Source organism: Dendrobates tinctorius, unplaced genomic scaffold (assembly GCF_039654945.1).
Source record: "Dendrobates tinctorius isolate UK_male_01 unplaced genomic scaffold, ASM3965494v1 ptg000254l, whole genome shotgun sequence".
Classification (NCBI taxonomy): Eukaryota; Metazoa; Chordata; class Amphibia; order Anura; family Dendrobatidae; genus Dendrobates; species Dendrobates tinctorius.
In genome coordinates this window covers 16,041,738-16,065,812 of record NW_027361921.1, presented here as the reverse complement: position 1 = coordinate 16,065,812, position 24,075 = coordinate 16,041,738, and the positions used below count along the sequence as shown (strand labels likewise).

Genomic DNA, 24,075 nt, shown 5'->3' with positions numbered 1-24,075 from the left:
CGATGCCCTATCCAGAGTCTTCAAACCGTACGAGGCTGGGGAGGAACCGTCTCTCACATCATCAAGCCCACAAAGATTATCACCGTGGCACCGCTGAGTTTGCTTTCGCCACCCCCAGGCAAGACTCTCGTGCCAGAGAGTGCCAAAAGACGAGTTCTGCTTTGGGGGCATTCCTCCAAGTTGGCTGGCCATGCCGGAATTCAGAAGACTCTTGCCCTCATATCTTGGCACTATTGGTGGCCATCTCTCCGCCAAGATGTGACAGACTTCATTGCCTCCTGTCCCTCCTGCGCTAGGAATAAAATACCTCGTCGGCCTCCGTTTGGTCTGCTGCTTCCTTTGCCGGCCCCTACGTCACCTTGGCAGGCCAGGTGGTCCTTGTTTTTCGCTTGCTTTGATTTCAAGCTCCTTTTTCGCCCTGGGGACAGAAACACGAAAGCCGATGCCCTATCCAGAGTCTTCCAACCGTACGAGGCTGGGGAGGAACCGTCTCACATCATCGAGCCCACAAAGATTATCACCGTGGCACAGCTGAGTTTGCTTTCGCCACCCCCAGGCAAGACTCTCGTGCCAGAGAGTGCCAAAAGACGAGTTCTGCTTTGGGGGCATTCCTCCAAGTTGGCTGGTCATGCCGGAATTCAGAAGACTCTTGCCCTCATATCTCGGCACTATTGGTGGCCATCTCTCCGCCAAGATGTGACAGACTTCGTTGCCTCCTGTCCCTCCTGCGCTAGGAATAAAATACCTAGTCGGCCTTCGTTTGGTCTGCTGCTTCCTTTGCCAGCCCCTACGTCACCTTGGGAGAATATTGCCATGGACTTTATCAACGAATTGCCCCGCTCTTCCGGTTGTATGGTGATTCTAGTGGTAGTGGACCGCTTCTCTAAAATGGCACATTTTATCCTCTGAGCGGCCTCCCCTCTGCGCCCGGATTAGCCAAGATCTTCATCCATCAAATTTTTAGGCTTCACGGCCTACCTCGACATATTGTATCTGACCGAGGAGTCCAGTTTACTTCCAAGTTTTGGAGAGCGCTTTGCAGACTCCTGGATATATCCCTGGATTTCTCATCCGCCTACCACCCACAGACCAACGGGCAAGTAGAGCGAACTAACCAGATGTTGACTGGATATCTTTGTCATTTCTCCAACGCCCACCAGAATGACTGGGTTGACCTGCTTCCCTGGGCGGAGTTCGCCTACAACAATCATGCCGGCGAATCCTCAACTAAGTCGCCGTTCTTCGTGGTGTTTGGCAGACATCCCAGCATACCTCTCCCTGTAGCTCCAGTCTCCGAGGTACCTGCAGCCAACTCCTTGTCCCAAGAATTTTCTGAAATCTGATCCGAGACCAACACGGCACTCAAGAGAGCCAGTGAATGGATGAAGAATCACGCAGACAAGAGGAGGTTAGACCCTCCACCATTTCACATCGGGGATAAAGTCTGGCTCTCATCCAAGTATATCCAGTTAAAATTACCCTCTTACAAGCTGGGCCCCCGATACATCGGCCCTTTTGAGATCTTGGAACGTGTCAATGAAGTCGCCTACAACTTGAGGTTGCCTGCTTCGCTCCATATCCCGAACACCTTCCACGTCTCTCTCCTGAAACCCATGGTACTAAATCAGTTCCGTCCCTCTCCCTGTCCTGCTCCTCGACCAGTGGGCTCCGACAACACCTTCAAGGTAAGAGATATTCTCGCCATGATAAAAGTCAGAGGGAGGACCTTTTTCCTTATTGACTGGAGGGGTTTTGTTCCTGAGGAAAGATCCTGGGAACCTTGGGAGAACATCAACGTCCCCCGCATTCTCAGGAGATATTTTGCCAATCACAGCAGGGGGCGGCTTAAGGGGGAGGGTACTGTCACGGCCCCCGTCCCCATCATGTGCCCTGCCATGGTCCCCGTCTCACGCGCTGATACTCATCCTGCGCCGCAGCCTCTTTCCCTCCTCTGTCAGTGGTGGCGTCCTCCTCTGACCGGCCCACGGCCTGTGACGTCACTGTGAGCCGGCCCTCCCAGCCTGTTCTTATACTCCGGCGGTGCCCTGACCCGGTAGCACCGCCGGACCAAAGGGGGCAGGTTCTCGGGTATATCAGGCCGCCCTCCCATAATGGAGGTGCCTGATCGTTGATGTATTATCAGCACACTAGGCTCCTGTGCCTTTGCCCTGTGCACGGCCTCTGTCCTCATACTTCCCTGTGCTTCCTTGCAGTTCTACTCTGGTCCTGTGTGTGTTCTTGCTCTGCCCTGCCAGCTTGTGTCTTCCCTGATTCCTGCCATCCTACTCCAGTCCTGCCTACCCGTGTCTGTTCCTGCAGTCCTACTCCGGTCCTGCCTACCCATGCCTGATTCCTGCAGTCCTACTCCGGTCCTGTCCACTCGTGTCTTTGTCTCCTGCTGACCTTCTCCTGTCTTCTCCTGAGGCCTATGCCTTCCCTGTGCTCGTGGGACTAGGTCCTCTGTCTCACTCCAGTCCATTCTGAGCCGCCCCTCTTGGTTCCGGCTGCCGTGGCATTCAAACCCCTGGGCCTGCTCCTAATGGTCTCTCTATAGGGGTTGGTCCCACCAGGTTGCTCGTCTGGGGTCCCTCGGTGCCACGGTCCAGAGGGACCACTCCGGGAAACCCGCCTTGCCTAGCGCTACGCTAACAGTAACCCATATACCACACCATATCATCAATTATGGGTGTCAGGTCTGAGCATTCCTACATGAACATTTTCATGGGAAGCGGATAGGTTGTTGTGGGGCAGTTGAATGGCCACCAAGGTCTCTTGATCTGACCCCCTTAGACTTTTATCGTTTGGGTCATCTGAAAGCAATTGTCTATGCTGTGAAGATACGAGATGTGCAGCATCTGAAACAACGAATACTGGAAGCCTTTGCTAGCATTTCTTCTGTGGTGTTGCTATCAGTGTGTCAAGAGTGGGAGAAGAGGGTTGCATTGACAATCCAACACAATGGGCAGCACTATGAACACATTTTATAAATGGTCATAAACTTGTAAATAACTCATGAAAGAATAAAGTTACGTAAAAACCAAGCACACCATTGTTTTTCTTGTGAAATTCTCAATAAGTTTGATGTGTCACACAACCCTCTTCCTATTGAAAAAAAAAGTTGTATCCAAAATGGCCAATTTCAAAATGGCCACCATGGTCACCACCCATCTTGAAAAGTTTTCCCACTCCCATATTCTAATGTGTCACAAACAGGAATTTGCTATCATAAAACCATTCCCATTTTATTTAGGCCTCTTTCACACTTCAGTCTTTTGACGTCAGTTGAAATCCGCCGTCTTTAGAAAAAACGGATCCGCCATTTTTTTTTTTGCAGAACCTGTTTTTTTCCCCATACACTTACATTAGTGACGGATCGTGACGGATGGTCATCCGTTGCATCCGTTTTTTGACAGATCCGTCATAATTTTGGCGTCCGCTGTCTGGAGTGGACGGACATTGAAACGCTTTTTGTCTGCGTTAAAACAGCGGAAAGCAACAGATCCATCACTCCCATTCATATAATTTAACCCCAAAAGCCATTCTGGCACCAAAAAAAAAAATCTCTCTCTCTCTCCCTCTCTCGTCCTATTGCTTTAAATTTCATACACTGGCGGCTGCAGCGAATTAGTAAAAAAAAAGGATCCGATGTATCCGTTTTTGACAAAGCGGAAACGGATCCTTTTTTTACACTTTGACGGTTTAAAACTGACGTCAAAAGACTGAAGTGTGAAAGAGGCCTTAGGTGTATCCTTATAAATGGCTCACCCTGTACAATAAAAGAAGCAGCATAGCTGTACCCATAAGTTGCATTCGTTCCTTGTGCTGTGATTGGTAACTATAGTGGGTCGCCCTCCCAGGGCTGTGGGGTACTCGGTACCGGGCCGGTGTCAGGGGGATGTGTCACAGCAGCAGTGACCCAGTCCGTGGCCCTAGGCGCCCAAGTAATGGGGGATGTAGTTAATGGAATGGAATAGTTTGTGACGCCACCTGTGGTGTTCGGCAAGGGAGATGTTAAGCCGACGCTACAGACAGCGCCACTGGGACAGATGGTGGGGTGCAGCAGTGATGGTATAGCCCTCCACAGGCAGGGCTAATGTCCCAGGGCAGTGTAGCGGTGGTTGGCACGGTGATGTAGCAGTGCCGTAAGGTTGGAAGCAGACAAGACACAGCGGGGTGCAATTTCTGTACCTTTACTTGATAACTGCAGTCCAGGGTCCTAATTACAGATGGTATTGGAGCAGGCTAGCCTGGAAGCAACTCACGGATTCTCTCTCACAGATGGCCTGTGCAGTCTCCTTCCTAGCGCATTGTAGTGTGAAGCACTCCAGTACTTAGTTACTCTGAAGTTCCTCCTGTCAGATGTTCCCAAGAACCTCACTTGCACGACGGACAGCTGTAGCCTCTCTCAGGGACTCCTCTCTAGTCCTGGCTCTCTATGCAAGCTGCTGTTGTGCCTCAAGTCTTAGATGGAAGTAGGGCATTTACAGCCTCCTACTCCTCTGGTTTCTGCTGTAGGACCTTTAGTATCCGTACAGCCGTGGAGACCAGGCTCCAGTTCGTGCGCTCTCAGCTGAGGGAGCTCTCCTTCCTAGCTCAACCTCCAGCTTCTTTCCACGCGTCTGCACACTTCACCCTCTACAGATTCACCCTCTACAGACTATCTGACCACTCCTTCCTCTTGGCCCTCAGAGGGCACCCCTCCCCTTCTTCCTGGTTCAGCGTTCCCCCTGGTGGACTGGAGTGGAACTATGTTGCATGTATGGATTGACTGCGAGAGAGACCCATCATTGCCTCCAAGCCTGGCATTACCCTCCCCTGGAGGAAGGCAAAGCCACTGTGGCGGCCATACTGCTGGGGGCGCCACAATAGCCTCTCCCACACACCTGCATGACTGAAGGCTACTGGCTCACGGGAGGAAAAAAGTTCATTTTCTCCGTGGTGTCGCACTTTCAGTACAGCGGCTGGCCACCTTTCTAACTCTATTACCAGCAGGTTAACCCTATATCTGCAGGTTAATATTGCTATCTTATGTTGTTGGTTCCCCTTAGGCAGGTTAAAGGAGGTTTAAATCAGAAGGAGTGGCGTGGAGGGGACATGGATGGTACCAGCGCCACACACAGAAGCCAAGTATTCTTCTGGTAGTCCAGCTTTATTCAGGCCCCAGAAGATGGCTGCACACTGCTTTGCCTACTGAAGCCTCTCGCTTCACAGCCCTGCCTTCCTTTCACGTGTATAACCTGACATGTTTTGGCTGCCATGATTGCTGAGTTGAGGTGTTCAGCTCTGCAGTTTTTCCCTTCACTGCACATTACAGGAAATCTTTCTCCAAATCCAGCCCTGCCTTCAAGTGATTCTCTGAAGCCGTGTGGTTCACTCCCAAAAATGTTTCTCTAAAACTAACCCTAAATCACACAAGAGACTACTACACAGACAGAACATTTTGTTCATAAGCAGTAATATCAAAAATGGACCAGTAGGTGGCGCTAAAGTGCTGGGATTTAATATTTACCGTACACACTGTATATAACATTCATTGCTCCTTTTTTTGCTTTCTTTCAGTGGCACATTATATTTCTGCTTAAAGTCCTACCAATAGTATGATAACTATATTTCACAAATTTAGGCAGTTTACTATTATAAAATTAGTAGAAAATAATTTATTTGTATTTTTTTTTAAAGTTTGCAAGACATATAAAGAAATCTGAAGGTCAAAAAACTCCAAAGGTTGAACTTCAAATATCAATATATGGTGTGAAAATTCTTGAGCCAAAAACAAAGGTAGGCACTCTGTAAGAGTCGCATAATTAGTCGCTATGATGTCAAAATGTTTTTTTGTGTTTATTATTTGTTCTGTGGTGACAGGTTCTGCAGGAAGAGTAGACACAATATGTGAGTGTCTGGGTATTCCAGCCAAGGGGTAGCATTGGGAAAATGTGAGACGTACTCAGTAACCAATATGTCGTGTCAATTAATATGCTCTAGGAATGAATGATAAAGGTAAAGGAAGCTTTTTGCAGAATTCTGACAAAACAACAGATGTGTGGTGCTCGAGCCAGGAACAGAGGGCTAATTTCCTGCTGATCGCCTCCATTTTTGGTTGCTGAAAGGCTAAGGGTGCTGGATTTGAAAATGGCTGGTGGTTAAAAAAGATTTTCCCAACTAGGCTAGTTACCACCCACCCAAAGGAAAGGGGGATGCAATCATCATGCGATATCAAATGATTGTAACAACTCATGAGCCCGATGTGGCACGGTTCAACCATTTTGGATGCATTTTATATTACGTCTTGAAAATAATCCAAAGTAAATGAAGCAGGAAAACAAAAAATGATATAATAAAGTCTGCCCTAAGGACTGTTTACTTAGGAGACGTTATTTGGACGTGGTTCAGACATCAGAACTTAATTACAGTGGTATTTTCTGTACTAAACTTTCCAGTGCTGCTTAAAGGAAATCGATCATCAGAAAATGACATGATGTTTAAAAGAATACTAAATATAGAAATGAATCATAAAGGAGAGCAAAAAAAAACTTTCTGAAACAGTCTGTTCGGATCCAAGCACAGAACACAGGCCTGAGCTCCTGATCTTTTTATGTTATGCCAGAGAATGGCTGCGAGTGTGTTAGTACAGAGGCAGAGTGTTATCACGTATCCACGGCATAGGTCAACACTTGCTGATCACTGGGGCTTCCATCACTGAGATGCCCACCAATTCCCTACTGAAATAATGCGGTGGTCATTGCCTTTGGGGCCTGTTTAGCTATCTGGGGGGGGTGAGGGCCAAGTAGAGGGAATTCCAACAATCACCAAATTATCAACTATCTGGTGGATAAGCAGTAACATGTTGAGCTGGGAATAATGAATTATATTAATATGACTAGCTGAAGAGCCCAGCGTTGCCCAGGCATCGTAACTAACTACGGGTAGTTATAACAAATTATAATGATTATATATATATATATAAAGCTGAGTGTAGAGCCCCACCCTTTCCGCATAGCCACATTCAATATAATATCCCACATCATCCTGTCAGCCAGAGCTACCGGACTACTACCCATAATATCCCACATCATCCCGTCAGCCAGAGCCACTGGACTACTACCCCTAATATCCCACATCACCCCATCAGCCAGAGCCACCAGACTACTCCCCCTAATATCCCACATCATCCCATCAGTCAGAGCCACTGGACAACTACCACTAATATCCCACATCATCCCATCAGCCAGAGCTACCGGACTACTACCCATAATATCCCACATCGTCCCATCAGCCAGAGCCACCGGACTACAACCACTAATATCCCACATCATCCCATCAGCCAGAGCTACCGGACTACTACCCATAATATCCCACATCGTCCAATCAGCCAGAGCCACCGGACTACTACCACTAATATCCCACATCATCCCATCAGCCAGAGCTACCGGACTACTACCCATAATATCCCACATCATCCTATCAGCCAAAGCCACTGGACTACTACTCCTAATATCCCATATCATCCCATCAGCCAGAGCCACCGGACAACTACCACTAATATCCCACATCATCCCATCAGCCAGAGCTACAGGACTACTGTCACGTTCGCGCCTTGGCTGATTGGCGCGAGTCGGGGGGTTGTGGCCCCACTGTGCCACAAACCAGACTACCCTGGAAGGGGCATGACTACGACAGCTACCTCGGTCTTCACTGGAGCCTCTGATGGTGAGGTCAGGCTTGTGTGGCAGATAGCTGTCGGGTGCCACTCCAGGGTGGTGTTTGGCTGTGGCTACTGATCCCACTCGGGGACAAGTCACTTAGACAGAAGCTACAGACAAGCAGGCAGGTAGGCATGACAGGCACAGCTTAGACACAGAGCAAGCAGTCGTGGCTTGGAGACACAGGGCAAGCAGGCGTGGCTTGGAGACACTGGGCAAGCAGGCACGGCTTGGAGACACTGGGTAAGCAGGCACGGCTTGGAGATGCTGGGCGGAATAGGCGGAGCCGCAGGAGTGCGGAGTAGGCAGAGCCACAGGAGTGCAGAGTAGGCAGAGCCACAGGAGTGCAGAGTAGGCGGAGCTGCAGGAGTGCGGAGAGAAGCTGCAGAAAGAGGTTCTGCAGCGGCAGCAGGAGCGGAGCAAAGCTGAACCACAATGTCTGTGGAGAGAAGCTGCAGCAAGAAGTTCTGTAGCAGCAGAGTAGGCAGAGCTACAAGGGTGCAGATGGGTCGCCCTCCCAGGGCTGTGGGGTACTCGGTACCGGGCCGGTGTCCCATGCCAGCTGGCTCAGATCACTGAGGCAGCTGCAGCACTCCTTCCTCTATCCCTTCTTCCAGGGATCCTCACTCCTGTCTTCCTGTCTGAGTGACTTCCTACCCGACTGACCTTCTATCAGACTGCCCTGTCCTCCTACACTTTCCCACTATTTTATGTATCTTAACTCCACCCACCTCCCAGCACGTCCAGTGTTCCAAGCAGGGAACCACCAAAGGTGCTCTGCTACCCTCTGAGCAAGGAGCCGCAATGTGATTTTGCAGAACTACGCTGTTGTGTGGGGTGTGAGCGTTGGAGTGTGGAAAGGAGTTCCCAACTTACCCGGACGAAGGGGTACCACACCTTGGAGAGAGGAAGGTGCAGTACCTCTGTGGCGACTGAGCCTCAGGGGTGCCACATACCCCCCGTTAAACACAGCACGTCCGCAGGCTGCAAGATAAACAAAGTGACAGTACAGGAACATACAAAATTTTATAATGCTGAATAAACATTTCTTATACTATAACTTCCCGATATGAGAGGCACTCTCTGTAAGTTATACTGCTGTTCTGGTGTGTCTGACCCCTGGTGTGCGTGTACTCTGTGTTGTTTGTTTGCTTCCCGTGTATGACCCTGCTTGTTCCTTCACTCTGTACTCCATCTCTCGTTTTTGTACAATTATCTTTTCTGGTTCTGACCTCCTGGCTTGGCTATCATTACTCCGTTACAGGTTACCCCTATTGTACCGTCTAATGCCCGTTCTGGTTTTCTGATCTATTGCTACGTCCTGACTGTCCTTTCTGTATAATCCTCTGGTACTGTATTGCTATCTCGTGCTTTGGCCTCGGCTTGATCTGGTTTCTGTCTCAGTCTATGCCCATTGGTAACATTGTCCTGTAGTTACCTTTCTAGGAGTTTCCCTGCAGCTCCTAGCTCTGTGGAGCTTAGGCCACGCCCCCAGCAGTCACGTGCTTCTGGTCCTGGAGCATGCATTGTCACCACTGCTGCGCGCTCTGCAGGTATTTTTGTGCACAGTCTTTGTACTCAGGACACGCGCAGTGGGTCAGTGACCAAGTGCAGTGCGGTGTTCCTGACAGGCGGAGCCGCAGGAGTGCGGAGTAGGCGGAGCCGCAGGAGTGCGGAAAGAAGCTGCAGAAAGAGGTTCTGCAGCGGCAGCAGGAGCGGAGCAAAGCTGAACCACAAGGTCTGTGGAGAGAAGCTGCAGCAAGAAGTTCTGCAGCAGCAGAGTAGGCAGAGCTGCAAGGGTGCAGAGCAGTCAGAGCTGCAGGGGTGCAGAGGCACAGACAGAGCTGCAAGGCTGCAGAGGCACAGACAGAGCTGCAAGGCTGCAGAGGCACAGACAGAGCCGCAAGGCTGCAGAGGCACAGACAGAGCCGCAAGGCTGCAGAGGCACAGACAGAGCTGCAAGGCTGCAGAGGCACAGACAGAGCTGCAAGGCTGCAGAGGCACAGACAGAGCCGCAAGGCTGCAGAGGCACAGACAGAGCCACAAGGCTGCAGAGGCACAGACAGAGCCGCAAGGCTACAGAGGCACAGACAGAGCCGCAAGGCTGCAGAGGCACAGACAGAGCCACAAGGCTGCAGAGGCACAGACAGAGCCGCAAGGCTGCAGAGGCACAGACAGAGCCGCAAGGCTGCAGAGGCACAGATAGAGCTGCAAGGCTGCAGAGAGGCACAGACAGAGAGGACACAAAGAAAGACACAGCAGGGAAGGAAGTCACAGACAAGGAGACAGGGAGACAGTACAAGACAAGGTACATGGAACAAAGACTCAAGGACAGGATATTCTGCCTCCTGGCAGGCAGAAGGACAAGTAAACACAAAGCTAGGACCAAGACACAGAGACCAGGATATGCAGCCTCCTGGAGGGTAGACAAAGAACACAAAGCAAGGCTCAGAGTATTCCTACAGAGAAGGAGATACACAGAACAGGGCCTGGCTTCCTCAGCAGCAAAACATTAACTGAGTTTAGACATTGCACAGGCAAGGGTTAGTGGGTGTGGTGACCCTATATAGTAAAGGGCTTCAGGTGATTGGTCGGGGACAGCTTAGACCGATGCACCCTGACTGCATAAGAAGCAGAGAGTTCAGGCGCCGCCCTCCTATACACACAGTCAGGAAACATGAAGAGAGAAAGCAGGAAAACAAGAGGCATAGAGCTGGCAGCAGACAGAAATCACTGCATGACCTGGAGCAGTGAGTAAGTTGGTGTGCGGGGATGGGAGGCCATGCAGTGATGCCAGCAGGGTTGTTACAACTACTACCCATAATATCCCACATCGTCCCATCAGCCAGAGCCTCCGGACTACTACCGCTAACATCCCACATCTTCCTGTCAGCGAGAGCTACCGGACTACTACCCATAATATCCCACATCATCCCATCAGCCAGAGCCACTGGACTACTACTCCTAATATCCCACATCATCCCATCAGCTAGAGCCACCAGACAACTATCACTAATATCCCACATCATCCCGACAGCCTAGAGTCAGAACCAGAGCGCTGAGTGGAACCGTCCTAACTTCCATACTGGGGATCCCTTTAAGAGAGGCCTGGCGTCAGAACCAGAGCGCTGAGTGGATTTGCCCTGACTTCCATACTAATGATCCCTTTAATAGAAGCCTGGGGAGAGAATCAGAGTGCTGAGGGATTTACCCTAACTTCCATACTGAAGATCCCTTTAAGAGAGGCCTGGGGTCAGTACCAAAGCGCAGAGTGGATTTTCCCTCACTTCCATACCGAGGATCCCTTTAAGAGGGGACTTGGGTCAGAACCAGAGCGCTGAGTGGATTTGCCCTGACTTGCATTGCATTGCCTTGGCAAGATAAGTGCCCACAACATTGTGTACCTAAAATAAAATAATAATATACAATTAGACTTCAGTATGTAGCATTACTTAGAACACATTTAAGCAATACATGTCATTTAAGGGAACCTTCACCATCGAGAAATGCTATATACTTGCAGATGCGGAGGTAATCTTGCAGGCAAATAATGTGTACACTCTTCATAGATTGCATACTAGAAGCATGGCTACAGGGAGAAAACAAAGTTGTATTCTCCCTGTATTCGCACGCTTCCAGTCATTGGAGAGTGCAGTTTAATCGTTCCCCTGGACATTGATTGACAGCCTACAATACATGCTGTCCATGCCAGGAAGTGATCACAGCTGCTCTCACTCTTTAGTGACAGGCTCCCTTTATTTCTCCCTGCTTTATTATGCCCTTCGTTGCCACTTTCTAACCTAAAATAAATGCAGAAATACTTAGAGGTTGTTCAGTCTCAGAGGAGAAGTCTGCAGTCAATCTATGTGAAAGCATGCTGAATCGTGACAGTGTGCATGCTATCATAATTCCCCAGAGTTTCCTGTGCAGATGGGTGGTCTCTGACCACTTGTATATGATTTGAATACTTGTGGTCACACATTGACTAGCCTATCCCTGCTTCTCTTAAGAGAAGAGGACTCAGACAAGCCAAAATAGACTAGTTGGCACGTGAAAGAAGAAAGCAAATTGCGCATTGTACATGTGGTCATGTGACCGGCCACTTGCAAGGGAATACAGGGGCATCACATAAATTCTGGTTTCAGCAGGATTTTCTTCTGTAATCGGGCAACAGTCTTAAGTTATCACACTAATGGCACAAATTTTTATGAAGTTGTGGGACTAGTCACTACTCATTCACTTGTCGTGAGGCAGGATAGTCAAGAATCTGGGGTCAGTGCCAAGAGGGCTTGTAATAGGCAAAAGAAAAAGACAAAAGTGTAGTCAATTCACAGTATGAGGTCAGAGTATCAGTGCCCCTTTATCAAGACAAAGAGGTAAGTTAAATGGATGATGAAAAGTAAATCCAAGGTTGGTAATGGAAATCAAAATATAATTCAGAGCAAACACACACACCACTTGGGCTACAATTTTCAATGGTCTGACATTTGGCAGAGTGCTAACAGTCCTGTATTTATCCAAAATGGATGACGCCTGGATAAGATCCCGCAGACCCAGCAAGATAGGACAGCTGAACTGTCAATCACAATACTCACATCTCTGCCTCAGATAGGGCGGTTGAGCTGTTACTAACAGTCCAGGCAGCTCAGCCAGCACTCGATCCCATAGGGTGGCACAGTTGTCATTCACAGCATCCATAAGACACAGTGAGTGGTTGAGTCGTGACAGAAATTAGTTAAATGACTTTTTCTTTTGCACTAGTCTTTAGAACTATTAATCACTACTTATACAACCCCTTCTCAGCCAGACATCAAGAGTAAGTGAAAATTGCGTCCGCTTACTTCCTCTTGATGTCCGATTTATCTGAAGGTGGGGAGAGTGAAGCCAGTGCTGATTGGTCGCAGGGATCACATGACATAACAATGTCACACAATTCCTGGGACAGCGAGTGCCAACATTGCTGGAATGGTGCCAGCAGCTGAGGTATGAGTGTTGCTTTACTGGAAGGAAACATGCTGATTGAGATGTGGTTGTCTGAGTAGTTGACAACCTCCTTAATGATGTTTCAGAAGAATTCTGGTTCTCATATGAAGATCACAAGAAAGGAATATGTGTACGCTGTCTTCTTCCACCCTACCTGGTTTCTTTATTATCATCACGGGCACACCTACCATGAGGCAAGTTGAGCTCTCCACCTCAGGCGGCGCTGCATTCCTGAAGAGAGGGGGCAGCAGATTGTGCAGTTGTAGTAACTGAATTTGTGTTGGAGATGCAGGTTCAGTTACTACTCTAATTCCTTGCGGGCTCGGGGGCTATCCCTGCCTTTCCAGCACTGCACTGATATGCCACCACGGCCCCCATTCACCCCACCCTTACCCTCCAAGAGAGACCCACTGCAACCTGCAGAGCCGCACACTACATATATCGCTGCTCTGTGCGCACAAGACCTGTGATGAGGTCACAGGAGGGGAGGAGTCAGAGGTCACATGATCAGGAGCCTCCATGTATGCAGTACTCTGCTGTGCTGGTTGTCATGGTGCTGGATTGGGGGAAGTTTATGTGTGGGGTCAGGAAGGGTTTACAGTGTGGATGCAGCAGAGCCATGTGTGTGGAGCGGAGCCATGTGTGTACGAGGTGTACGGAGCAGAGCCGTGTATGTACGAGGTGTACGGAGCAGAGCCGCGTGTGTACGAGGTGTACGGAGCAGAGCCGCGTGTGTATGAGGTGTACGGAGCAGAGCAGCGTGTGTACGAGGTGTATGGAGCAGAGCCATGTGTGTACGAGGTGTACGGAGCAGAGCCGCATGTGTACGACATTTACGGAGCAGAGCTGCGTGTGTACGAGGTGTACGGAGCAGAGCTGCATGTGTACGAGGTGTACGGAGCAGAGCCGCGTGTGTACGAGGTGTACGGAGCAGAGCCGCGTGTGTACAAGGTGTACGGATCGGAGCCGCGTGTGTACGAGGTGTACGGATCGGAGCCGCGTGTGTACGAGGTGTATGGAGCAGAGCTGCGTGTGTACGAGGAGTACGGAGCAGAGCCGTGTGTGTTCGAGGTGTACGGAGCGGAGCCGTGTGTGTACGAGGTGTTCGGAGCAGTGCCGTCTGTGTATGAGGTGTACAGAGCTGAGCCATGTGTCTACTTTGTGTATGGAGCAGAGCCATTTGTGTACGAGGTGTACGGAGCAGAGCCGCGTGTATATGAGGTGTATGGATCGGAGCCGCGTGTGTACGAGGTGTACGGAGCAGAGCCGCGTGTGTACGGAGCAGAGCTGCGTGTGTACGGAGCAGAGCCGTGTGTGTATGAGGTGTACGGAGCGGAGCCGTGTGTGTTTGAGGTGTTTGGAGCAGTGCCGTCTGTGTACGAGGTGTACAGAGCTGAGCCATGTGTCTACTTTGTGTATGGAGCAGAGCCGTTTGTGTACAAGGTGTATGGAGCCGTGTGTGTATGAAGTGTACGAAGCGGAGCTGTGTGTTTACGAGGTGTGCGGAGCTGTGTGTGTACAACGTGTGCAGAGCGGACCCACATGAGTACGAATGTATGGAGTGGAGCCATGTGTGTACTGACTGGAGCCATGTGTGTGCAAGGTGTACGGAGTGGAGCCGTGTGTACGAGGCATACAAAGCGGAACCGTGTGTATATAAGGTGTGTGGAGCCGTGCGTGTACGAGGTCGGTGTATGGTGGGAGCATTCATAACTCCCAACCATCCTTGATCCAGCAGGACAGTCCCGATTTTGAGTCTGCCCCGCTGTCCCGGCTGGGAGGTAACTTTTCCCGCGGACACAGGAGTACATGGCGGAGCCTTGAGGAGCACTTTAAAACTCGCACGTGACGTTCCACCGGAAGTAACATGCTGGAAGCTGACCAGAAATTAAGTAAATTCGGGAGGAGTTTGTGACGGAACCATGGAGGCACTGCAGGGACTTCTTCAGATCCATCACCATGTCCTCCTCCGACAGTGGGATTGCCTTGGACTCGGGGATGCCGGCCATGTGAGCGGATCATGATATGTCCTGCACCGGGAGGCTCAGGTGGGCATTACAATGGGAGCCGGGCTGCTATATTATCTTTATAGAATCTTTCTCTCTCTGTTTCTTTCTCTCTCTCTGTTCTTTCTTTCCCTCTCTAATCTTTTTCTTTCTCTGTTTCTTTCTTTCTCTCTTTTTCTTTCATTCTTTCTTTCTCTCTCTGTTCTTTCTTTCTCTGTTCGTTATTTATCTCACCGTTCTTTCTTTTTCTGTTCTCTTTCTCCTTTCTTTTTTCTCTCTCTGTTCTTTCTTTCTCTGTTCTTTCGTTCTCTCTCTGTTCTTTCTTTCTCTGTTCTCTTTCTTTCTCTCTCCTTTCTTTTTTCTCTCTCTGTTCTTTCTTTCCCCTCTTTCTTTCTCTCTCTGTTCTTTCTTTCCCCTCTTTCTTTCTCTCTCTGTTCTTTCTTTCCCCTCTTTCTCTCTCTCTGTTCTTTCTTTCTCTCTGTTCTTTCTTTCTTTCCCCTCTTTCTTTCTCTCTCAGTTCTTTCTTTTGCTCTCTCTGTTCTTTGTTTCACTCTCTGTTCTTTCTTTCTCTCTCTGTTCTTTCTATCTCTCTCTCTGTTCTTTCTCTCTCTGTTCTTTCTTTCCCCTCTTTCTTTCTCTCTCTCTGTTCTTTCTTTCCCCTCTTTCTTTCTCTCTCTGTTCTTTCTTTCCCCTCTTTCTTCCTTTCTTTCTTTCCCTGCTCTTTCTTTCTCTCTCTCTGTTCTTTCTTTCTTTCTTTTCCTCAGTACCAGTCAGTGTGCCCATAGTACCAGCCACTGTGCCCTCAGTATCAGTCAGTGTGATCAGCAGTGCTAAATGGGTGTGATTTGGGCAGGGATATGGGTGTTACTAGTTGTGAAATGGGTGTGGTCAGGGTGTGGCCTAAAATTTGCCACAGGGCACAATGGAGCACGGAGCCAGAATGGAGCACGGGGCGGCAGAATGGACCACAGAGGGCCAGAATGGAGCACGGGGGGGCCAGAATGGTGCACGGGGCAGCAGAATGGAGCACAGAGGGGGCAGAATGGAGCACAGGGGGCAGAATAGAGCAGGGGGGCAGAATCATGGGCAGGATGGAGACAGATGGTGCAGGATTGGAGACAGATGGGGCAGGATGATGAGGCAGGCTGGATACGATGGAGGCAGATGGAGAAGGATCATGGGACATCACATGGGCAGAATGGATACTCATGATGGCAGGATGGGATAACATATGGCTGGAGCCAGGAATTTGACCCACGGGGGCCAGGATATACCATAGGGGCTAATTAAGGGATTATCTGTGTAGTAAGGTGGATATTAAAACTTAAAACTTAACCTTTATTAGGTAAAATTGTAAAAAGCCAAATTAGTAAAACAACAAAAACAAAGAGGTACCACAGTGAAGGAAGTGCCCTATAACCGACAAACAGAAAAGGTGGGTTGTTAAAAAGGTACTACAGGCCTCTCAGATAGATCCTCAATATTAAACTGACCTGATCGCAAAATGTCTATAGTTGCCCATAGGATGAATAGTATATACATGATCTCATTTATATGGTACAAATAAGTGGTGCTTATAAGAAAATGATGTTATACCCATACATGTTATTGTGACTTACTTAGGCAAGTGGATAACTTATCCTATGGGCAACTATAGTCATTTTGCTATTAGTTCAGATTAATATTGAGGATCTGCGAGGCCAGTAGTACCTTTTCAACAACCCCTCCTTCTATGTTCATTGGTTATAGGGAAATTCCTTCACTGTAGTACCCCTTTGTTTAATTGTTGTTTGACTAATTTGGCTTTTTACAATTTTAACTAATAAAGGTTAAGTTGTAATATCCACCTTGCTACACAGATAATCTATATTGTGGATTGTTCCATTCCTGCTTTACATGCTAATTAAGGGACATTATTACTGCAGTGATGTATTTATTTTATTTTTTGAGGATACTGTTTTAAATGGGTGGGCGGCCTCGTTAACCCCTTCACTACCAAGGGTGGTTTGCACGTTAACTCCCGGGCCAATTTTTACAATTCTGACTACTGTTCCTTTATGAGGTACGGTAATAACTCTGAAACGCTTCCATGGATCCCAGTGATTCTGACATTGTTTTCTCGTGACATATTGTACTTCATGTTAGTGGTAAAATTTCATTCAAATAACTTGCTTTTATTTGTGAAAAAAATGGAAATTTGGCGAAAATTTTTAAAATTTCGCAATTTTCCAACTTTGAATTATTATGCCCTTAAATCACAGAGATACAGCACACAAAAAACTTGATAAGTAACATTTCCCACATGTTTACTTTACATCAGCACAATTTTGGAACCAAAATTTTTTTTTGTTAGGAAGTTATAAGGGTTAAAAATTGACCAGCGATTTCTCATTTTGTCAACACCATTTTATTTTAACGGACCACATCACATTTGAAGCCACTTTGCGGGGTCTATATGATAGAAAATACCCAAAAGTGACACCATTCTAAAAACTACACCCCTTAAGGTGCTCAAAACCACATTCAAGAAGTTTATTAACCCTTTAGGTGCATCACAGGAATTTTTTGAATATTTAAAAAAAAAATGAACATTTAACTTTTTTTAAAAAAAAAATACTTCTTTTTATTTTACCAAGGGTAACAGGAGAAATTGGACAGCAAAAGTTATTGTGCAATTTGTCCTGAGTATGCTGATACCTGATATTTGGGGGGGAACCACTGTTTCGGCGCATGGCAGAGCTCAGAAGGGAACAAGCGCCGTTTGACTTTTTCAATGCAAAATTGGCTGAAATTCAGATCGGACGCCATCTCGCGTTTGGAGAGCCCCTGATGTACCTAAACAGTGGAAACCCCCACAAGTGACCTCATTTTGGAAACTAGACGCCCCAAGGAACTTATCTAGATATGTGGTGAGAACTTTGAACCCACAAGGGCTTCACAGAAGTTTATAAAGTACGGCGGTACAATTAAAAAATCATATTTTTTCCACAAAAATGATCTTTTCACCCTCAATTCTTATTTTTCCAAGGGTAACAGGACCCTAAAAGTTATTGTGCAATTTGTCCTGACTACGCTTATACCCCACAAGTGGGGGTAAACCACTATTTGGGTGCATGGCAGAGCTCGGAAGGGAAGCAGCGCCATTTGACGTTTTTGGCTGGAATTGAGATCGGACACCATGTTGCATTTGGAAAGCCCCTGATGTACCTAAACAGTGGAAACCCCCCACAAATGACACCATTTTGGAATCTAGACCCCCCAAGGAACTTATCTAGATGTGTGGTGAGAACTTTGAGCCCCCCTCAGTGCTTCACAGAAGTTTATAATGCCTGGGAGTGAAAATAAAAAAATCGTATTTTTTCCACAAACATGATCATTTAGTCACCAATTTTTTTTAATTTTCCCAATGGTACCAGGAGAAATTGGACCCCAAAAGTTGTTGTTCAATTTGTCTTGAGTTCGCTGATACCTCATATGTGGGAGAAAACTACTGTATGGGCACACGTTGAGGCTCGGAAGGGAAGTAGTGACGTTTTGGAATGCAGACTTTGATGGAATTGTCTGCGGGTGTCATGTTGCTTTTGGAGAGCCCCTGATGTACCTAAACAGTGGAAACCCCCTACAAGTGACCCCATTTTGGAAACTAGACCCCCTAAGGAACTTATCTAGATGTATGGTGAGCACTTTCAACCCCCAAGGGCTTCACAGTAGTTTATAATGCCCTGGCATGAAAATAAAAAAATCGTATTTTTTCCACAAACATGATCAATTAGTCCCCAATTTTTTTATTTTCCCAAGGGTACCAGGAGAAATTGGACCCCAAAAGTTGTTGTCCAATTTGTCCTGAGTACGCTGAAACCTCATATGTGGGAGAAAACTACTGTATGGGCACACGTCGGGGCTCGGAAGGGAAGTAGTGACGTTTTGGAATGCAGACTTTGATGGAATTGTCTGCGAGTGTCATGTTGCTTTTGGAGAGCCCCTGATGTACCTAAACAGTGGAAACCCCCCACAAGTGACCCCATTTTGGAAACTAGATCCCCTAAGGAACTTATCTGGATGTGTGGTGAGCACTTTGAACCCCCAATTGATTCACAGAAGTTTATAACGCCCGGGCGTGAAAATAAAAAAATCATTTTTTTCCACAAAAATGATAATTTTGCCCCCAATTTTTTATTTTCCTAAGGGTAACAGGAGAAATTGGACCCCAAAAGTTTTTTGCAGTTTGTCCTGAGTAGGCTGATACCCTATGTTTGGGGTAAAACACTGTTTGGGCGCATGGCAGAGCTTGGAAGGGAAGGAGCACCATTTGACTTTTTCAACGCAGAATTGGCCGGAATTGAGATCCGATGCCATGTTGCATTTGGAGAGCACCTGATGTGCCCAAACAGTGGAAACCCCCAATTCTAACTCCAACCCTAACCCTAACACACCCCTAACCCTAATCTCAGCCCTAGCTCTAGCCTTAACCCTAGCCCTAGCCTAACCCTAATGGGAAAATGGAAATAAATACATTTTCTTTTACTTTTATTATGTTTCCCTAACTAAGGGGGTGATAACGGGGGGTTTGATTTACTATTTATAGCGGTTTTTATGTTTGGCAGCTGTCACACGCTAAAAGACACTTTTTATTGTAAAAATAGTTTTTGCATCACCACATATTGAGAGCTATAATTTTTCCGTATTTTGACCCACCGAGTCATGTGAGGTCTTATTTTTTGCGGGATGAGTTGACGTTTTTATTGGTATCATTTTCGGGCATGTGACATTTTTTGATCGCTTTTAATTCTAATTTTTGGGACGCAGAATGAACAAAAACCAGCGTTTCATGAATTTCTTTTAGGGGGTGCATTTACACCGTTCCGCATGTGGTAAAATTGATAAAGCGGTTTTATTCTTCGGGTCGGTACAGTTACAGTGATACCTCATTTAGGTCTTTTTTTATGTTTTGTCGGTTTTATGCAATGAAAACAATTTTATATAAAAAATAATGATTTTTGCATCGCTTTATTCTGCGAGCTATAACTTTTTATTTTTTTGCTGATGATGCTGTATTGAGGCTCGTTTTTTGCGGGACAAGATGATGTTTTCATCGGTACCATGCATATTTATATGCGTCTTTTTGATCGCGCGTTATTGAACTTTTTGTTCGGCAGTATGATAATAAATCATTATTTTTTGCTACATTTTTTATTTTTAATTTTTAAGGGGTTTGCTAAAGGGGTTATCTAATGGGACAGTTTTATAGGGCAGGTCATTACGGTCACAGCGATACCAAATATGTGTACTTTTATTGTTTGTTTTTTTATTTCCAAAAAATGAATTTATTTGGGAATATTTTTTTTTCTAATTTATTTAGCGATTTTTTTTTAAATTATTTTTACACTTTTTTTTTAAATTTTTTTAACTTTATTAGGTTGTTCCAGGGGGGACATCACTGTCCTGTGACAGATCGGTGATCTGTCACATCACAGATCAGCAATCTGTCACAGGCATAGGCACAGACTGCGCTTTGCAGTCACTGAGGAAGTCGGCTCCCTACAGGCCCCCAAAGGTCCCCATCGCTATCTTGGATCCGGGGACCTGTAGGGAAAGAGACCCCGCAGCAGCGCTGCACATTGCGCTGATGTGGGGGGCTCAGGGAAGCACGGAGGGAGCCCCCTTCCTGCCGATGCTTCCCTTTAACCCCCGGTACACCGCGATTGTGTTTGATCACGGTGTGCAAGGGGTTAACGTGTCGGGGGCGGTCCGTGACCGCCCCTGACACATTGTGCCGGGTGTCAGCTGTGATAATCAGCTGACACCCGGCCGCGATCAGCGATGCTCACCACGTGGGCGCCGCTGATCGCATTAGACATAATATTCGGTCCATGGGACTTAGGGCCCAGGTCACATGGACGGAATATTACGTCCAATGCAGGAAAGGGGTTAATGTGCAGAGCGACACTGTTTCTTTTTTTCTTCATCTGGTGTAGTTTAGAATTTGGAATAAAATTAAGCAATGTGTTCTGCAAGCGGTGCTCTAGATTACTGTGTTATTTCCTGCAGAGATGAGCCCTGGCTGGAAGAATTGACAGCGGCCTGTGCTGGATGAAAGACGAAAAGCAAAGATGAAGGTGTCTGGTGTATAGTGTTACCGGTGCTCACTGTATTACCTATACCTATAATGTCACCAGTTATCACTGTATTACCTGTACACTGACACTATATACAGAGATCCTGTGTATAATGTCACCGGTGATCACTGTATTACCTGTACACTGACACTATATACACAGCTCCTGTGTATAATGTCACTGGTGATCACTGTACTTCCTGTACACTGTCACTATATACAAAGCTCCTGTGTATAATGTCACTGGTGATCACTGTATTACCTGTACACTGACACTATATACAGAGCTCCTGTGTATAATGTCACTGGTGATCACTGTATTACCTGTACACTGACACTATATACAGAGCTCCTGTGCATAATGTCACCGGTGATCACTGTATTACCTGTACACTATACACTATATATACAGAGCTCCTGTGTATAATGTCACCGTCTCCACCTTTTATTGGCGCCATCTTGTAACTGCAACTTCGGTTTGCGGGAAGTCCGAAATAGCAGAAACCCTCTATCAGGCCACGTTCACATATCAGTATTTTACCTCAGTATTTGTAGGTCAAAACCAGGAGTGGAGCAATCAGAAGAAAAGTATAATAGAAAAAAAGTCACCACTTCTGGATTTCTCACCCACTCTTGATTCGGCTTACAAATACTGACCAAATGCTGAACGTGTGAATGTGGCTTTAGGCTGGTTTCACACATGCTGATATTTCTGGTACCGAAAAAAACGTTACTGGAGATATCCATGTCCGTGTGTGTAATACGTGTGACAACTGTGTGCATCGAAACCGCGGGGGAAGAAGCGCTACAGTAAGCACTGTTCCCCGGCCAGGGGCGCACCTAAAATGAAGCAAGTTGATCACTTCACCTCAGGGGCATTGAGACCCTGAAGAAGTGTAAAGATCGATGTTTCAAATATGTTTCTATTTAAAAGTGTATGTATTGTACATGTACGTCAGGCTAGTTAAGAGTAAACCAGATTTATTTGTACTGATTCTCCTATGGGGGGGTGCCATTTGGCAGTTCGCCTCAGGCAGCAGAGAGGCTAGGTTCACCCCTGATTATCATAAAGTAGCACTTGTGATCAGGTAGCACAGTATTGCCATTGTAACACTCTTATGATACAATAGATCTGTCCTTGTGTGTTGCATAGCATGCATGTAAGAACAACTTACTATGCTTTGAGACTTGTCATTTCTTAGAATACTGACAAGGACATTGTGGAGGTTTCTGTGTTGTATAACAGCGTTGCAAGTTAGGGCACGCATAGTTCCCTTGATTTGTGCTGTGGTTAAATACAAAATCTTAAATATTTATTATGCGGGCATTTTGAATGAGCTCCCTAGACACTAGCACCTCTATTTCTCTACCACAGTTATTTCATGGAATATAATTACAAACATCTGTGAATAAGGAAAAGCCACATGTAATGGCTTAAACCAGAAATGCGCTCTTGATACACCACATTTACAGTATATGCAGATTTATAATACCAGAGTCAGACACTTTCCTGGATTTTTGATGGCCACTCGAATGTTTATTTCACTGCTAAACCCAGTGGATTTTAATGAGTCATTTTTTCCATGTTTGTGTTAGTGGAGTAATCCCCTGAGCTGAGACAACTTCCTTATTTATTCTGACTTAAACAAGCAATGCAGATTGTTTTCTTAAGCTGAGACATGCTTAGTTTCACATATACACTTTTTAGGAATAGCAGTACCTCGTATAGTGTAAGTTCTATTAAGTGTCATTAAAAGTTCAAGGCTTTTTTACTTCAAAATTTCAACAATAAATTGTCGTTTCACTAGATAACTAATGTCACAAACTGTGACTATAACAATAAAGTTGATGTTTAGAAAGCCTTCTTTACACAATCCTTACTATCTTTACTATATTAAAGGCCCCGTCTCAGATAGCGAGATCGCTGAAACATCACCGATTTTGTGACACAACAGCGACCTCGCCAGCTATCTCGCTACATGTGACAAATAGCGGCGACCGGCCCCCGCTTGATCGTTGGTGTCCCGCTGGCCAGCACTCATCGCTGTGTATGACACCATTAAAAATGACGAGCAACCTCGTTGGAGACTCAGAACTCACGCTATCGAGATCTGAGTCATCAGAATAGCTGCTGTGTGACAAGGTCCCAACAACCGCCGAGGTCGTTACACAGATCGCCGTATCGTTGCTGCGTCGGTGAGTAGATCTGCCTGTTTGACAGCTTACTAGCGATCATGCAGTGACGCACCAGCAATCCTTAATAGGTCGTATTGTCAGGATCGCTGGAGCGTCGCTATGTGTAACGGTACCCTAAGGCTTCATTTAGACCAGCAAATAATTTCTTAAACAATGACTGATGTGACAAGAATGCACAACTAGCGATCAATATCAGATAAGCATTTATACAGGACTAGCTGAAGAGCCCGGCATTGCCTGGGCCTAGTAACCAACTGTGGTTAGTTATAACAAATTATAATGATTATATTGCACATAAAAACATTTCACATCATATATTCAACACTACAGATTTGCAACACAAATTAACTAAACGATAACCCAAGTATCCTCTCCTGTGTGATACTTTCTGCTGAGCTGTGTATCTAATCCTATCGCGTGTTACTGACTGCTCAGCCGTGTATCTAATCCTATCCTGTGTGATACTGACTGCTGAGCAGTGTATCTAATCCTATCCTGTGTGATACTGCCTGCTGAGCCATGTGTCTAATCCTCTCCTGTGTGATACTGACTGCTGAGCTGTGTACCTAATCCTATCCTGTGTTATACTGACTGCTGAGCAGTGTATCTAATCCTATCCTGTGTGATACTGGGCTCCCCCTGCAGTCTGTGTCAGAGGGTGGTCTGTGTTGGCACGGTAATAAATTATGTTATTTCCAGCTTTACAGAATGACGATAACACCATAGAAATGATAAGAATAATAGGCCTCAGTTACCACAACTGTCTACAAAGAAAACTTGCTGATAGCAACCAATCACAGCTCATTTTTCATCTTTTAAACAGCTCTGGGACAGCGTGGTGCGTTTTGAGTGGCTACTTTTGTGTTTTGAGTTTTATGTGGCGAGGTTGGTGTATGTGTGGTGAAATGTGTGCTGAGGGTGGTATATGTGTTGTAGCACGTGGGAGTGTGTGGCGCATTTTGTGTGTGTGTTCATATCCCTGTGTGTGGTGAGTATTACTTGTCAGGGCCCCACCTTAGCAACTGTACGGTATATACTCTTTGGCGCCATCGCTCTCATTCTTTAAGTCCCCCTT

At 46.7% G+C, this 24,075-nt stretch overlaps 1 protein-coding gene across 11 annotated transcripts in view; it reads left to right on the top strand.

Annotated features, from left to right (window-relative positions):
• GULP1 (GULP PTB domain containing engulfment adaptor 1) overlaps window positions 1-24,075 on the top strand; it is a 1,494,945-nt gene that overhangs the window by 805,092 nt on the left and 665,778 nt on the right. For all 11 annotated transcript variants that reach the window (XM_073558194.1, XM_073558195.1, XM_073558203.1 and 8 more), the window contains one exon: window positions 5,680-5,778. In XM_073558194.1, coding sequence (XP_073414295.1) covers window positions 5,680-5,778 — 99 coding nt within the window. The remainder of the gene's footprint in view (window positions 1-5,679; window positions 5,779-24,075) is intronic.